At 39.8% G+C, this 18,895-nt stretch overlaps 1 protein-coding gene across 13 annotated transcripts in view; it reads right to left on the reverse strand.

Annotated features, from left to right (window-relative positions):
• The window catches only part of pica (Phosphatidylinositol-binding clathrin assembly protein), a 69,247-nt gene that overhangs the window by 8,644 nt on the left and 41,708 nt on the right, over positions 1-18,895 (reverse strand). For 2 of the 13 annotated variants that reach the window (XM_014197883.3, XM_014197882.3), the window contains exons 12-20: positions 15,975-16,075; positions 12,504-12,650; positions 7,100-7,183; positions 6,664-6,744; positions 6,311-6,421; positions 4,772-4,870; positions 3,815-3,845; positions 3,609-3,708; positions 2,198-2,221 (exon numbers count right to left, since the gene is read on the reverse strand). In XM_014197883.3, coding sequence (XP_014053358.1) covers positions 2,198-2,221; positions 3,609-3,708; positions 3,815-3,845; positions 4,772-4,870; positions 6,311-6,421; positions 6,664-6,744; positions 7,100-7,183; positions 12,504-12,650; positions 15,975-16,075 — 778 coding nt within the window. 13 annotated transcript variants of the gene reach the window in all.

Here is an 18,895-nt window from a genome sequence, read left to right on the forward strand (position 1 = left end):
GCCTTATGTTTGGGACAATTCCAACACAACATCAGAGTAACTGCCTCCTTATTTTCAAGCATGGTGGTGGCTGCATCACAGGGAGAGGATTTCACCTTTCAGCAGGACAATAACCTACAACACAAAGCCAAATGTACACTGGAGCTGCTTACCAAGAGAGTGAATGTTCCTGCTTGAAAAATCTATGTCAAGACTTGAAAATTGCCGTCTATCCATGATCCCGAACAACTTGACAGTGCTTGAAAAATCTTTGAAAAGAATAATGGGCAACTATTGCACAATACTGGTGTGCAAAGCTCTTATGAGACTCACCCTAGGAGACTTCAGCTGTAATCACTGCCAAAGGTGTTTCTAACACCTATCTAATGAAGGTATATTAGTATTTTATTTTTCATTCACCTTTTTATATTAGAGTTGTGTATGTTGTGTAGATCGTGGACAAAAACATGGCAATTATATCAATTTTAATCTCACTTTGTAACACAAAATGTGAAGAAATCCAGGCGGAGTGTCAACTTTCTCCAGGCACTGTAACTTAGTGTAAATAAAGACAGTTTAATATTCATGTTTAGTTAATGAATCACTTTTACAAAATAACAGGTGCACACTTAGGAAATTTGGTCCTCTCCAGAAACAACCCACCTGAACAATGTTGTCTTTGTTCATCTCTCTGACAAGCTACAATTGTCCAATTCACATGCAAGACTTCATACTCATTGCCTGCCTACTTCCACTTTGGCAAGATTAATGGAACATCTGGGAACCATTTGTAGCATGCCTGTCCTTATTTCCCCTAGTTTACCCTTACAGTGTATGTTAGAGCTAACCAGAAGAGCTGTGTGGGAATCTTAAGCACAGAGAGCGAGAGAGCCCTGAAGCAAGAAGCTGTTACTTGCAGGTGCAGAGCTGCTCTGCTGAAAAAGACAGAGGGGGGCTTTTATAGAGGAACTGCTAGACTATCACACAGCCCCCACAGTAGTAAGTAACAAACCCTGATTTGTTTCAACATCACAGGCCATTCAGTTGCATGAAAAAGGCACACTCGTGAAGGAAATATTTCATCAGCAATCAAGCCATTGAAAAGGGTCAGAATTAACAAGATGATGTACAAAGAATAAATGTTGGGGTCATAACAGTCAGCACTTGTTTCGAACATCCAAAAGTCCTTTTTCAACTTCTCACATTGATCACAAATGCTTTGCATAAAAGCATACTCAGCAGACAATATTTCGGTCATTGCAGACATTAGCTTGAATAGGAAAATATTTGAGGATCACCAGATACTATTTAGAATGACCCAATGGAAAGCAGTCATTTTCAATGGAAGGAGGTGATGTGCGGAACATTTAGACTGTTGGTGATGTTATCCGAGTTGAGCAAGGTAGAACTTTATACAAATCAGGGGGTGATAACCAAATCGGGATAAGGTATGTCTCGCTAGCCAGCTTTGATACTGTGGTAGATAGGCTTCCAGTCAACATGCTGTTTTGCACCCTGTTTAGAAGAAACAACCACGAGGGGAGAATGAGGAAAAGTCTTAAAGCAAAGTAATATCTGGTGAAAACGTAAAAATAAAAAAGGTTTTAAGTGTGAGTTATCAACCATGCAGTTACCTAAGATCATACCCCAGTTTCAGACTCGTCTATATCAATAGACAGGTATGGGGTGGTCTAGTGGTTAACACCATTGCCTCAACACATACGAGAAGGGCACACAGCGGCAAAACATTTGTTCTTATTGTAGAAATTCAGATGTATTCAAAATATTTTCTCCCTTCATTTTGTCACGGCTCACATGTCATGTTATAACTGTCATGATGTCACAACAGTCATGTAATTATTATACAGGCAGTATGTGACCCTCATGACGCAGGCACTGAGCAAGGTGTGACGAGAAGTTCAATAACAAAATACGACAAAGGATGGTTTTTTTCTACAGTAGGTCTAACGACTGTCCATAGACACTTGTACCATTCTAATGGTCTACAGACATGTAGTCAGAGGAGGAGAGGAAAGTCAGGACAGGACAGGTCATGCTGTGGGATCTGTGTTAGATTGAGGTCAACAGGTCAGAAGAAGCCCATGGTGCAGACCACACCAGTCAGAGAGAACACGTGGCTGGGTGAATGTGTGGGGTTAATACCAGGCATGCCAGCTTTGGTCAAAGAGCAGGAAATAGTACAACCATTGAGACTTACGTATTGTGGGAAATGCATGCCGTTCTGTATTTTTTCCCCAGGAGAACATTTATACAATGCAAAAGACATTTGAGACACAGATTAGAAAATATTGTAACAACAATGTTTAGTGAACACAGAGCAAAACCACACACACACAATTGGTGCTTTCTGTCCATATGATCTGTATGCATCAGGAACTTAAAACAAGCAGTGTTTGTGTTGGATAAACAATTCCCAAAGCAGATGAGGAAAAAACACATTTCTTTTCATAAATCATATTATTTTATAGGATCCATTAGCTGGCACTAATGGTGACAGCTTGTCTTACTGGGGTCTGACAGAAAAGGAAAAAATGACAGACAAAATACTTTACAATTTACATATACAGTGCATTCTGAAAGTATTCAGACACCTTGACTTTTCTCACATTACAGCCATATTTTAAAATTGAATAAATTATCCCCCCCCCCCCTCAATCTACACACAATACCCCATTATGACAAAGCAAAAACAGGTTTATAGCAAGTTTGGAGCAGGTTTTCATCAAGGATCTCTGTACTTTGTTCAATTCATCTTTCCCTCGATCCTGACTAGTCTTCCAGTCCCTGCCATTGAAAAACATCCCCAAAGCATGATGCTACCACCACCATGCTTCACTGTAGGGATGGTGCCAGGTTTCCTCCAGACATGACGCTTCGAAATTCAGGCCAAATAGTTCAATTTCATCAGACCAGAGAAGCTTGTTGTTCATGGTCTGAGAGTGCCTTTTACTGAAGAGTAGCTTCCGTCTGGCCACTCTACCATAAAGGCCTGATTGGTGGAGTGCTGCAGAGATGGTTGTCCTTCTGGAAGTTTCTCCCATCTTCACAGAGGAACTCTGGAGCTCTGTCTGAGTGACCATTGGGTTCTTTCTTGGTCACTTCCCTGATCAAGGCCCTACTCCCCCGATTTCTCAGTTTGGCCAGGCAGCCAGCTCTAGGAAGAGTCTTGGTGGTTCCAAACTTCTTCCATTTAAGAATGGAGGCCACAGTGTTCTTGGGAACCTATAAAGCTGCAGAAATGTTTTGGTACCCTTCCCCAGATCTGTGCCTCGACACAATCCTGTCTCGGAGCTCTACGGACAATTCCTTCGACCTCATGTCTTCGCTTTGTCATTATGGGGTATTGTGTGTAGATTGATGAGGAAAAATATTAATTTAATACATTTTAGAATAAGGCTGTAGCGTAATAAAATGTGGAAAAAGTCAAGGGGTCTGAATACTTTCGAATGCACTATATTTAAAAACATGTAGTGTGCATCTATCAGTTACACATACATGTCAGTACATACACACAAGTAGCAGTACGATTAATATTGATCAATGCATTACAATTTTGTGATCAGAACTGGATACAATACTAAAGAAAGACTTATGCCAAACAAACTTACCATGGTGGCAGGGTTCCATGTGGTAGACGGAGCACTCTTTGGTTGCCAATTGTATCCACCTGTCAACTTCTTCTCACCAGGCTGACTCCAATGAATATCACTACATAGGAAATGGAAATGCTAATTATTTTCATTCAACTGCAATATATCAGTATGGTAAAAAATTATAATTAGTCATTCCAGTTCCGTTATCATTGCATTCTTACTTTTTTGCCACACCATTGCCAATTCCCAAATCTAAAAAGGAGAGAGAATACATTGTTAGTTGAGCACATAGAGCCGCTGACTCGACCATCTCTCATTAAAATACACCAAAAAAGATGGCATGTGACACTTCATCTGGCAGCTGGTCTGCTAAAATGTTAAGTATCAATAGCACATATGCAGCGGACCATTATTTCTAGCACACCAAGACAGTCGTGAAGAGGGCACGACAAAACCTATTAACCCTCAGGAGACTGAAAAGGGTCAAGGATCTTCAGATCCTCAAAAGGTTCTACAGCTGTACCATCGAGAGCATCCTGACTGGTTGCATCACTGCCTAATATGGCAACTGCTCGGCCTCCGACCGCAAAGCACTACAGAGGGTAGTGGGTACGGCCCGGCACATCACTGGAGCCAAGCTTCCTGCCATCCAGGACCTCTATACCAGGCGGTGTCGGAGGAAGGCCCCAAAAATTGTCAAAGACTCCAGCCACCCTAGTCAGACTGTTCTCTCTGCTACCACACGGCAAGGTGTACCGGAGCGCCAAGTCTAGGTCCAAGAGGCTTCTAAACAGCTTTAACCCCCAAGCCATAAGACTCCTGAACATCTAATCAAATGGCTACCCAGACTACTTGCATTGCCCCCCCTTTTACGCGGCTGCTACTCTGTTATTATCTAAGCATAAGTCACTTTAATAACTCTACCCACATGTATATATTACCTCAATTACCTCGACTGACCGCTGCCCCTGCACATTGACTTTGAATCGGTTTCCCCTGTATATAGCCTCACTATTGTTATTTTACTGCTGCTCTTTAATTATTTGTTACTTTATTTCATTTTTTAAGTATTTCACTGTAAGGTCTACACCTGTTGTATTTGGCGCATGTGACAAATAAAATGTGATCATTACAGTATGGTGGGAGTAAGACCTAAGGAGCACGTTGATGATACATACTGCCCACAAGGTTGGCCAAGGACGAGTCCAGGTCATCCGACACCAGCTTCCCAAGCTGCTGCCCGTTTGGGATTAGCCCCTGGCTGGGCGAGGAGGCCACTGTGGGTTTGAGGATGCCACCTAAAACATTATTAATAAAAAAAGGAAGGAGGGTGGGAGGGGGTAAAAGACAGAACGCCACAGACAAGACAGGAAAGAGGATGTGGTTAACGGTGGGAAGCAGATGTCGCACGTGAAAATGACAATAAGTTTGCTGGCACAGTCCAGGACTGAGGAGTGTATAGTCAACTCACCCAGTCATGTGCCATAAAACAGCCAAGGCCCAAAGTGTGTGTTCACCCAATGGACAAGGGAGAGAAACAAAACAATGGTGAGATTGTGAGTGAAGCACCTCAAAACCCACATATTAGATACATGTACACCACCGGTGAAAAGTTTTACAACACCTAATCATTCAACGGTTTTTCTTTATTTTTACTATTTTCTACATTGTAGAATAATAGTGAAGACATCAAAACTATGAAATAACACATATGGAATCATGTAGTAACTTAGATTTGAGATTCTTCAAATAGCCACCCTTTGCCTTGATGACAGCTTTGCAAATTCTTGGCATTGTTGTATTTCATAGTTTTGATTTCATAGTTGATGTCTTCACTATTATTCTACAATGTAGAAAATAGTAAAAATAAAGAAAAACCTTTGAATGAGTAGGTGTTGTAAAACTTTTCACCGGTAGTGTATGTGTACCTTCTCCGCTCTTCACTATACGCTTTATTGAGCACCAAAAGGCACTTTGCTGCCAAATGCACCTTTCTGTGATGTACTTATGACTTCGTAGGCATAACTACTCAGGGGTAGAAGGATATGTCGAGTTAAGTTGAAATGGTGCCAATACTCATTTCCTAAGCTCTTCCATTTCACGCAAGATTAGACAATGTGATGGAGAAGTGTTACACTGCAGTGAGAAGATGAGGACAGCACTACCCTGAGTCTTTGGGTTCTGTTCATGACAAACTGTCATGTTCCAGGCCCCGGCCGTGGCAGTGAAAGAGTTCAAGTATTTATGGCTAAAGGAGCTCGGAGGCACCGGAGCAGACCTTGCCAGTTATGAAACCCGCCATGTGTCGAATGACAGACAGGTAATTGAAAACAGTGCATGTGAATCCCTGAGGGAAGGCTGCGCTTTCCCATGCAAAATAGCAACAACAAAAATAAACATGAATGCTACTTTTGGAACATTTCAAAGCAAATAATTCATGACCATATCTCATGGGGGTACATTTTCTCAATCATTAATCAAGCACTCACTGCAAGTATTTGGAATTCCTTTCCAAAACATCCAAGCCCAGCGATGGCCCATGAGGTGAGATGCCCCCAGTCACGAGGTGAGGTGAGTTGGGCCCAGTGGGCAGCAGTGTGGATGTGATCTAATTTCTGATCCTAGATCTGTGCTGAAGGGTAACTTCTATGTGGAGCTTGTGCATGTGAAGAGAGGGATGGGGAATTGGGAGAGGTCGGGGAATGTATGATCCTTACCAGCAGAGGCAACATTGTTGGCGGAGGCTGAGTTATTGCCAAACACAGAGTCAAAGTTGACGTTAAGGCCTCTTGTGGTCTGGGGCTGCGTGGTGGAAGACACTGAGAATCCTGGTTAAGAGGAAGCAAGAGTGTTGAGGCTGATATTAGCTGAGGCATTAATCGAGATATCAAGATTTCTGATGCAAAAACGGAAGTCTTTATTTCGCTTGTTAACTTAAGTATGATGGTGCCGTCATCTTTGCGGACACCCTTCTTGTCCATTTAAATATATTCTGTACACCCAAGTTGTTGTTTTTTCGGGCCAGAGAGCAGACAGGGGGAAGTAGGAATGGCAAGCCCCAGGTACCTACCTCCAAATAGACCAGATACAGCAGAGGGCTCAGACTGGAAGAGAGGAGTGGTAGGATATGATGCTGGCCCACAGAAAGAGTCTGACAACCAGAGGCAAGCAGGAGGGGAGAAAGGCAAAGAGATGGGGTTTTAGAAACAAGATTAGAAATAACAAAAAACACAAATGAATAGTATAGCTCCAGAAAAGTAAGCAAGAAGATCAAGTCAAATAAAATATATCTAGCTCAGCAGTTTGAGAAAAAGGAAGAGAACAAAAAATTTTTTTTAAAAGCCACCTCAAACAAAACGCAAAATACTAAAATGTTAGCACTAAAAGGCAAACAGCACTCAGGGAAGCAGCTAGACTAAAGCAAACATGAACCCGGCGTAAGTTCAGGGTCCTATGCTTCCAGGGGTTTTCAGAAAACAGGTCAGTCAGGTTCCCGGTCATAGTACCTGAGATAAAGTGCTCTATCCGCACTGTGTGCTCATGATCAGATGCAATGGAAGAGCTCGAAACAATAAAGGGATTGTAATGATCTGGAAAATAAAAAATTCAAATAAAATTCAAATCAACAATGTGGATTATTTTTCTTAACACTTAAAAAAATGCAACAACAAAAAAAAGAGACAGAAGTTGTAAAGTGACATGCTATGAACACACATAGGTAAGGAAACATAGTAACGTTACATGCTATGAACACACAGGTAAAGGTAAGGAAACATAGTAACGTTACATGCTATGAACACACAGGTAAAGGTAAGGAAACATAGTAACGTTACATGCTATGAACACACAGGTAAAGGTAAGGAAACATAGTAACGTTACATGCTATGAACACACATAGGTAAGGAAACATAGTAACGTGACATGCTATGAACACACATAGGTAAGGAAACATAGTAACGTGACATGCTATGAACACACAGGTAAAGGTAAGGAAACATAGTAATGTGACATGCTATGAACACACATAGGTAAGGAAACATAGTAACGTTACATGCTATGAACACACATAGGTAAGGAAACATAGTAACGTTACATGCTATGAACACACAGGTAAAGGTAAGGAAACATAGTAACGTTACATGCTATGAACACACAGGTAAAGGTAAGGAAACATAGTAACGTTACATGCTATGAACACACAGGTAAAGGTAAGGAAACATAGTAACGTTACATGCTATGAACACACATAGGTAAGGAAACATAGTAACGTGACATGCTATGAACACACAGGTAAAGGTAAGGAAACATAGTAACGTGACATGCTATGAACACACATAGGTAAGGAAACATAGTAACGTTACATGCTATGAACACACATAGGTAAGGAAACATAGTAACGTTACATGCTATGAACACACAGGTAAAGGTAAGGAAACATAGTAACGTTACATGCTATGAACACACAGGTAAAGGTAAGGAAACATAGTAACGTTACATGCTATGAACACACATAGGTAAGGAAACATAGTAACGTGACATGCTATGAACACACAGGTAAAGGTAAGGAAACATAGTAACGTTATATGCTATGAACACACATAGGTAAGGAAACATAGTAACGTGACATGCTATGAACACACATAGGTAAGGAAACATAGTAACGTTACATGCTATGAACACACATAGGTAAGGAAACATAGTAACGTTACATGCTATGAACACACATAGGTAAGGAAACATAGTAACGTTATATGCTATGAACACACATAGGTAAGGAAACATAGTAACGTTACATGCTATGAACACACATAGGTAAGGAAACATAGTAACGTTACATGCTATGAACACACATAGGTAAAGTTAAGGAAACATAGTAACGTTACATGCTATGAACACACAGGTAAAGGTAAGGAAACATAGTAACGTGACATGCTATGAACACACATAGGTAAGGAAACATAGTAACGTTACATGCTATGAACACACATAGGTAAGGAAACATAGTAACGTTACATGCTATGAACACACATAGGTAAGGAAACATAGTAACGTTACATGCTATGAACACACATAGGTAAAGTTAAGGAAACATAGTAACGTTACATGCTATGAACACACAGGTAAAGGTAAGGAAACATAGTAACGTGACATGCTATGAACACACATAGGTAAGGAAACATAGTAACGTTACATGCTATGAACACACATAGGTAAGGAAACATAGTAACGTTACATGCTATGAACACACATAGGTAAGGAAACATAGTAACGTTACATGCTATGAACACACAGGTAAAGGTAAGGAAACATAGTAACGTGACATGCTATGAACACACAGGTAAAGGTAAGGAAACATAGTAACGTGACATGCTATGAACACACAGGTAAAGGTAAGGAAACATAGTAACGTTATATGCTATGAACACACATAGGTAAGGAAACATAGTAACGTGACATGCTATGAACACACATAGGTAAGGAAACATAGTAACGTTACATGCTATGAACACACATAGGTAAGGAAACATAGTAACGTTACATGCTATGAACACACATAGGTAAGGAAACATAGTAACGTTATATGCTATGAACACACATAGGTAAGGAAACATAGTAACGTTACATGCTATGAACACACATAGGTAAGGAAACATAGTAACGTTACATGCTATGAACACACAGGTAAAGGTAAGGAAACATAGTAACGTGACATGCTATGAACACACATAGGTAAGGAAACATAGTAACGTGACATGCTATGAACACACAGGTAAAGGTAAGGAAACATAGTAACGTTACATGCTATGAACACACAGGTAAAGGTAAGGAAACATAGTAACGTGACATGCTATGAACACACAGGTAAAGGTAAGGAAACATAGTAACGTTACATGCTATGAACACACAGGTAAAGGTAAGGAAACATAGTAACGTGACATGCTATGAACACACATAGGTAAGGAAACATAGTAACGTTACATGCTATGAACACACATAGGTAAGGAAACATAGTAACGTGACATGCTATGAACACACAGGTAAAGGTAAGGAAACATAGTAACGTTACATGCTATGAACACACATAGGTAAGGAAACATAGTAACGTTACATGCTATGAACACACAGGTAAAGGTAAGGAAACATAGTAACGTTACATGCTATGAACACACAGGTAAAGGTAAGGAAACATAGTAACGTTACATGCTATGAACACACATAGGTAAGGAAACATAGTAACGTTACATGCTATGAACACACATAGGTAAGGAAACATAGTAACGTTACATGCTATGAACACACATAGGTAAGGAAACATAGTAACGTTACATGCTATGAACACACATAGGTAAGGAAACATAGTAACGTGACATGCTATGAACACACATAGGTAAGGAAACATAGTAACGTTACATGCTATGAACACACATAGGTAAGGAAACATAGTAACGTTACATGCTATGAACACACAGGTAAAGGTAAGGAAACATAGTAACGTTACATGCTATGAACACACATAGGTAAGGAAACATAGTAACGTGACATGCTATGAACACACAGGTAAAGGTAAGGAAACATAGTAACGTGACATGCTATGAACACACAGGTAAAGGTAAGGAAACATAGTAACGTGACATGCTATGAACACACAGGTAAAGGTAAGGAAACATAGTAACGTGACATGCTATGAACACACAGGTAAAGGTAAGGAAACATAGTAACGTTACATGCTATGAACACACAGGTAAAGGTAAGGAAACATAGTAACGTTACATGCTATGAACACACAGGTAAAGGTAAGGAAACATAGTAACGTTACATGCTATGAACACACATAGGTAAGGAAACATAGTAACGTTACATGCTATGAACACACAGGTAAAGGTAAGGAAACATAGTAACGTTACATGCTATGAACACACATAGGTAAGGAAACATAGTAACGTTACATGCTATGAACACACATAGGTAAGGAAACATAGTAACGTTACATGCTATGAACACACAGGTAAAGGTAAGGAAACATAGTAACGTTACATGCTATGAACACACAGGTAAAGGTAAGGAAACATAGTAACGTTACATGCTATGAACACACATAGGTAAGGAAACATAGTAACGTGACATGCTATGAACACACAGGTAAAGGTAAGGAAACATAGTAACGTGACATGCTATGAACACACAGGTAAAGGTAAGGAAACATAGTAACGTTACATGCTATGAACACACATAGGTAAGGAAACATAGTAACGTTACATGCTATGAACACACAGGTAAAGGTAAGGAAACATAGTAACGTTACATGCTATGAACACACAGGTAAAGGTAAGGAAACATAGTAACGTTACATGCTATGAACACACATAGGTAAGGAAACATAGTAACGTTACATGCTATGAACACACATAGGTAAGGAAACATAGTAACGTTACATGCTATGAACACACATAGGTAAGGGAACGTTGCGAATGTAAATATTTTAAGGCCCATGCTATAAATAACCTAATCAGTCAGCGGCATGCCACGCCACACAGTCAAACCAAAACAAATACACAGTAACAGCAAGGTTTAGTTAATGGTGCTAGCAAGCTTTGACAAGGACCACACGGTTGAAAACGTAAAACCTTGTAGCTGTGGTTATTAATGGGAGATGCTATCACCTTTCCTTGTTTTTTTTAATACCAAGGATCTACAACGACCAAGATAAGCACCCGATTCCTGAAAAACCTTTAGTAGCATCAGTACATCTAAATACCACATCATATATCGTATGTAAACACAAATTGTACGCACCCACACAATGTGAACAGCCCCAGACATTCACTGTTGAATTCTATATTCCCCTTCAGAATACTGGAGTTCTGAAGCAAGCACTTTTGACTCTGCATCAACTCAAGGGGCCATCTGCAGTGCTACATCCATTGTTGGCCTTCATTCATATGTACCCACTGAGTCTTGAAGAATACACCTTAGAAATACCTCATGAGCTTAGTTCAACTGTCATACCGCATCAGAATCTAAAATATAAGCTTGTTTTATTTACTCCAATGTTTGTAAACAAAGTAAAGTCCTTGCATTCATAGCTCTGTCTATTAATTTGAGAGTGGTTTAATTTCTCCAGCCACATCCCTCAGCTTTTTACCAAAACAGGGGCGGGGATGAAGCTTTCGCGTTATTGTTTCATTGGCTGATTGCCGCTTTAGTATCACTTTTGAGATGTGTGCACACACACACACACCTACCTGTGTTGTAAAGGCTAGGAGAAAGACGCGTAATGGTGCAACGACCCTAGTGTCTGGTCTGGAGCATTAATTCACGAGTTCTGCTGGCGACTTCAAACTAGCAGTCTGCACTAGAAAGCCCCAAAAATTGACGGACGTATTGGGCTATAGAATTTGTTTATTATGATTAAGTTCTTTCCCCACAGTGAATTATTTTGAATTTCGCTACAAATGGAGATATTTATTTAAATAGTGATCCATTCTGATCACTACATTTGTTGTCACACAGGAACACGTGCCGAAACAGACCAATCACGGGCCGGCAGGCTATGAGGAGGCTCGCGCCCTCATGCCATAGACATTAAGGTTAACCCGCTCAGGCAGGATGAAAACGACTACATCGACCATGATCCTTTGCTAGTTACAGGCACTTTCACAATGATCTTAGCGATTTTTTTGGTGCCATTCAGTAATATGGTGCGCTTCAAATGTAAATAGTTTCCGGCTTCATGCACCGTCGGGAGTTTTCCATAGGAATACATGGCTGATGTCAGAGCTATCACCATCTAATGGTTTTTATGTGTATGGAATGGTGCATGAAGGCTGAATATGACAATGGGAGACATTTCTGACAACACCATAACAGACAAAGAAAACTTTACACAAAAAAAATGTAAATGTTGTTTACCACCAAACATTTCATGAGTGGGTGTCCTAGAACTAACACCATCGGAAGACACAACAGGCAGACGAACCGCATCAACAACAGGATGTGTAAGGAAAGGGTTAAAGTTTGTAATGGAGTCTTCGACAGCTTCTGTATAAGTGAAAGGATCTACACAGGCAAAGGGGACAGAACAGAAAGAGAGAGAACAGGGAGAAGTTAGAAGAGGACAGCGAGTCAAGTCAAAGGAAAGCATGCAGAAACACAACAGGGTGTGGCTGAACCCTATGCCCCAGACAGAATTCTTCATCAACTGTGATAGTATAACAAATACTCCAAGTATCATTGCAAGGAAACAAATATTCAAGTAGACTTGGAAACAAACAGCCTTATGTTGTCATCTACAGTCACAATAATCTTCGCCAAGCTATAACAAACAATATTTTACGTAAAGCAGGTTATTTCATCACATGAATCTAGTGGTTATACTAAAGGCCATACGGAATTTTAACATGACATTTAAGTCATTTAGCAGAAAAACAGCGACTTAATTAGTGAATTCATCTGAAGATAGCAAGGTGGAAAACCACATCTCAGTCATAATAAGTACATTTGTCCTCAATAAAATAGCTATCAGCAAAGGCAATGCTAGTAGAAAAGAAGAAGAAACGTGCACCAGTCGATAATGTTCACTTCTAGACATGACACAAACCAAGACAGCCTTAATCCATGTAACCTACACTTTACCGTCCTTATTGGAAATATTCATTTGGAACAAATGCAGCACATTTGCTTTAAAAATGTTTTTGAAAAGTATACTTTATACTTTATTGAAGTAAAACAAAAAGTTGTATACAATTATAAATAACAAGAATACAAAAACATATAATTCTAGCTTCAAGTTGATTAACTTGAAACTTTGCAGGACTGACAAAAAGTAACAGTGGAATCATACTGTGACTCCAATTCATTCAGTAACTACAAGAACCCGAACGGTGTATTTGTAAGTGAAAAGGAAAACACTGTTAAGTAGGTTTATCTAATAATTTCAACCTTATCATTATTTACTTTCCATTGACACATGACCCTGAATTCCAAAGCACACACAACATTACAAGGCACTCAAGATAAAGGTGCGTCTTAATTTGGCACCTGCATCACGAGGTTTAAATACAAATGCCATGAATGATGAACAACAGGTGTCATAGTAAATCAGAAAAGGTCAGTTACTAACTTTAATAATATGAATAAATAAGGTTACAGTCATGATACAGACCGTTATTTTAGAGTTGCTGACAGTTTGTCTGGCAAACTACTAAACTGATAAGATTTCAGGAGCTGTTTCGTTAGACTTCAGTGCAGCTTTTGACTTGCCTGGCTACAAAAACTCCTTGCTCCAGTCAAACGCTACGCCACACCCACGGATGTTAATTTCTTCTCCGCAATGAGTCTCGATCCGAGTACCTCCCATACGATTTCTAGAATAGAAATATGTTCTAGACCATCTGATTGGTCCTAGAAACTGATGGATTGAGCCAGAGCCAGCACACACGTGGGTAATGCAACGTTTTGAAAATGTGTCATTGGCTTTGATACTCTGATTGGTTAGAGATGATCCAATCGCTGATTACTTTGTCTTATACAACACCCCTCATTTTGACATCACCACAACCAACTTCAAAGATGGCAGTCTCAGACTGAGGTATGTATTTTTAAAAGAATGTAACTAGGAAGTTAGTTAAGAACAAATTCTTATTTACAATGAAGGCATACCCCGGCCAAACCCTAACGACGCTGGGCCAATTGTGCGCTGCCCTATGGGACTCCCAATCACAGACAGTTGTGATACAGCCTGGAATTGAACCAGGGTCTGTAGTGACACCTCTAGCACTGAGATGCAGTGGCTTAGACCGCTGTGCCACTCGGGAGCCCTAAAAGCAAATGATTCAGTGGAAGAATTCAGTTGAGTCATCAGGCAAGCTTTTGACATTATTGATCATAGTCTGCTGCTGAAAAAACCCTGTGTTATGTCTTTACATCCTCTGACATACCATGGATTGAGTGTTACCTATCCAACAGAACACAGACGATTCCATTAAAGAACACTCTAACATAAACCAGGTAGAGTTAGGCATACCTCAAGATCTTGGCCCCTTACTTTTTTCAATTTTTACTAATGACCTACCGTTAGCCTTGAGTAAAGACAGTGTGTCTATGTACACTGATGACTCAACACTACACATGTCAGGTCAGCTACCACAGGAAGTGATAACTGCAACACTTAAAGAGCTGCAGTCAGTTTTAGAATGGCATCCTAAATATATAAAAACTATTGTATTTGGGACAAATCATTCACTAAACCCTAAACTAAATCTTGTAATGAATAATGTGGAAATTGAGCAAGTTGAGGAGACTAAACTGATTGGTGTAACCCAGGATTGTAAACTGTCATGGTCAAAACATTTTGATGCAACGGTAGCTAATATGGGGGGAGGTCTGTCCATAATAAAGCAATGCTCCGCTTTCTTGACATGACAATGAACAAAGCAAGTCCTACAGGCTCTAGTTTTATCACACCTGGACTACTGCCCAGTCAGATGGTCAAGTGCCACAAATAAGGACTTAGGCAAATTACAGTTGGCCCAGAACAAAGCAGTACGACTGGCCCTTAAATGAAAACAGTGAGCTAATATCAATAACATGCATGTCAATCTCTCCTGGCTCAAAGTAGAGAGATTGATAGCATCACTACATGTCTTTGTGAGAGGTATTGACATGTTGAAATCACCGAACTGTCTGTTCAAACTAACATCCATCCATACCCCACAAGACATGCCACCAGGGGTCTCTTCACAGTCCACAACAGACTCTGGGAAACGCACATTAATACAGAGCCATGATTACATGGAATTCTCTTCCATATCAAGTAACTCAAGCGAGCAGTAAAATCAGATTTAAAAAAACGATAAAACACCTCACGGTACAACGCAGACTGAAGACACACGCGTATACTCAGACACACACTAATATTTTAATGCTGTACATTTTATGTTGATGTTTTTTTTATATATAGTAATTATGTCTTGCATGATGTATTGTTTTATTTATAATGTAGGCTGTTGTTTTGTTATCATGGAATTGTTATATTCCTTTTTGAATCCCAGGAAGTGTAGCAGCTAATGGGGATCCTAATGAATACATAACTGTGATTTGATTGTTGATCAACTTTACCTGATTTTATTAGTGGTCTCAACATCCAATTTCAAATTCACCAATAGCTTTCAGGAGTTAGGTCAAATACACCAGGTACTGTATATCCACCACCAGCAAGCTTAAAGAGTTAATAAGCTGTTTGAGAATGCTAAGGGTTGTATCCACTATGACCTGTGGAGAGGCCCATCACAGTTTACCCAGAGGAATCTGAATGAAAAAGAGTGTGTGTGAGAGAATCAGGCATGTAAAACAGGCAACCCGCGGTGTGACGGGAGCTCTCACCTCCCCATGTGTTGGCTGTTGGTAGGCCAGTGGAGAGTAGCAGTGCCTGCTGCTGAAATGCAGGCTGCAAGTCCAGAAGGTCACTCGCCGCCTTGGAAGTGCTTGAGGTGGGAGGAGGAAGGGAAGTTAAAGTCTCCCAAATGCAAAACCCCAACTCTCCCATAGCCTACTCAAAAGGTTTTCATAACGCTCCAGGTAGAAGTTTCACCTAGCAAAGGGTAGGGGGGGAACATTCTACCTACTCCTTACTCCCACCCTTCACCTACAAAAAATAAAATAAGTCAGAAACATTTCACGCACACTGAAGACAAACTTGGCAGGCTTGATTAAGCAGCCAAGAGGGAGAAACAGTGGAGTCTCTGAAAGTCACATGCAATCAATACCCTCTGTAAGCAGCTACCCCTGAGCTGCATGCTTTCAAACAGGGGAATGCACCCTTGCCATCCACCTTTAAATTGGCGCTACGAGTTATTCATTATTCTTCTTATTTTGTAATGCTCACATTTACGTACAAGATTATTTTTAGAAGGACATTGAATGGACAAAAATCCATACCCCGATAAATGTCCTGAATTAATACGATATTGATAAATAGAAAGTTTAGAACATTAATGTGCACCAGTTTTTGATTTATTATTATCCCATTAACAATCACCCATATTAGCAAACTTATTTCATTTCAAACTTCACATCTCTATTTTAGGCTACTTATCATAATGAAGGATATCAGCAAAATGCCTGCGATGTGATCGGTACGGTCGGTGTCTATTGATCATCCCAGCTCGAGTACACTGACATGTGTGCAGCTGGGGCACTACAGAATAGTTCCACTAGCATCAAATTCATTAGGTGCGCAAAGGCATAGGGAAGAGTGGGTAAGAATTAGAGGTCGACCGATTATGATTTTTCAACGCCGATACCGATTATTGGAGGACCCCAAAAAAAAAAGCCGCTACCGATTAATAGGCCGATTTTTTATTTTTATTTGTAATAATGATAATTACAGCAATACTGAATGAACACTTATTTTAACTTAATATAATACATCAATAAAATCAATTTAGCCTCAAATAAATAATGAAACATGTTCAATTTGGTTTAAATAATGCAAAAACAAAGTGTTGGAGAAGAAAGTAAAAGTGCAATATGTGCCATGTAAGAAAGCTAACGTTTAAGTTCCTTGCTCAGAACATGAGAACATATGAAAGCTGATGGTTCCTTTTAACATGAGTCTTCAATATTCCCAGGTAAGAACTTTTAGGTTGTAGTTATTATAGGAATTATAGGATATTTCACTCTATACGATTTGTATTTCATATACATTTGACTATTGGATGTTCTTATAGGCACTTTAGTATTGCCAGTGTAACAGTATAGCTTCCGTCCCTCTCCTCGCTCCTAACTGGGCTCGAACCAGGAACACATCGACAACAGCCACCCTCGAAGCAGCGTTACCCATGCAGAGCAAGGGGAACAACTACTCCAAGTCTCAGAGCGAGTGACGTTTGAAATGCTATTAGCGCGCACCCGCTAACTAGCTAGCCATTTCACATCGGTTACACCAGCCTAATCTTGGGAGTTGATAGGCTTGAAGTCATAAACAGCGCAATGTTTGAAGCACAGCGAAGAGCTGCTGGCAAAACGCACGAAAGTGCTGTTTGAATGAATGCTTACGAGCCTGCTGGTGCCTACCACCGCTCAGTCAGACTGCTCTATCAAATCATAGACTTAATTATAATACAATAACACACAGAAATACGAGCCTTAGGTCATTAATATGGTCGAATCCGGAAACTATCATCTAGAGAAAAAAATGTTTTTCCTTTCAGTGAAATACGGAACCGTCCCGTATTTTATCTAACGGGTGGCATCCCTAAGTCTAAATATTCCTGTTACATTGCACAACCTTCAATGTTATGTCATAATTACGTAAAATTCTGGAAAATTAGTTCGCAACGAGCCAGGCGGCCCAAACTGTTGCATATACCCTGACTCTGCGTGCAATGAATGCAAGAGAAGTGACAATTTCACCTGGTTAATATTGCCTGCTAACCTGGATTTCTTTTAGCTAAATATGCAGGTTAAAAAATATATACTTCTGTGTACTGATTTTAAGAAAGGCATTGATGTTTATGGTTAGGTACAGTCATGCAACGATTGTGCTTTTTTCGCAAATGCGCTTTTGTTAAATCATCTCTCGTTTGGGGAAGTCGGCTGTCTTTGTTAGGAAGAAATAGTCTTCACAGTTCGCAATGAGCCAGGCGGCCCAAACTGCTGCATATACCCTGACTCTGTTGCAAGATACCCTGACTCTGTTGCAAGTGACACATTTTCCATAGTTAAAAGAAATTCATGTTAGCAGGCAATATTAACTAAATATGCAGGTTTAAAAATATATACTTGTGTATTGATTTTAAGAAAGGCATTGATGTTTATGGTTAGGTACACGTTGGAGCAACGTGTACCTAAGCCATTATATGTAACGCAGGACAGGCTAGATAAACTAGTTATATCATCAACCATGTGTAGTTAACTAGTGATTATGATTGATTGTTTTTTTATAAGTTAAGTTTACCTTGGCTTCTTACTGCATTCGCGTAACAGGCAGGCTCCTCGTGGAGTGCAATGTAAAGCAGGTGGTTAGAGCGTTGTACTAGTTAACCGTAAGGTTGCAAGATTGAATCCCCGAGCTGACAAGGTAAAAATCTGTCGTTCTGCCCCTGAACAAGGCAGTTAACCCACCGTTCCTAGGCCGTCATTGAAAATAAGAATGTGTTCTTAACTGACTTGCCTAGTTAAATAAAGGTGTAAAATATATATTTTTTTTTATATCGTATTTTATATATATATATATATATATATATATATATAATAATAAAATAAAAAAATCGGCGTCCAAAAATAGCGATTTCCTATTGTTA

Source organism: Salmo salar, chromosome 04, assembly GCF_965601325.2.
Source record: "Salmo salar chromosome 04, fSalSal1, whole genome shotgun sequence".
Classification (NCBI taxonomy): Eukaryota; Metazoa; Chordata; class Actinopteri; order Salmoniformes; family Salmonidae; genus Salmo; species Salmo salar.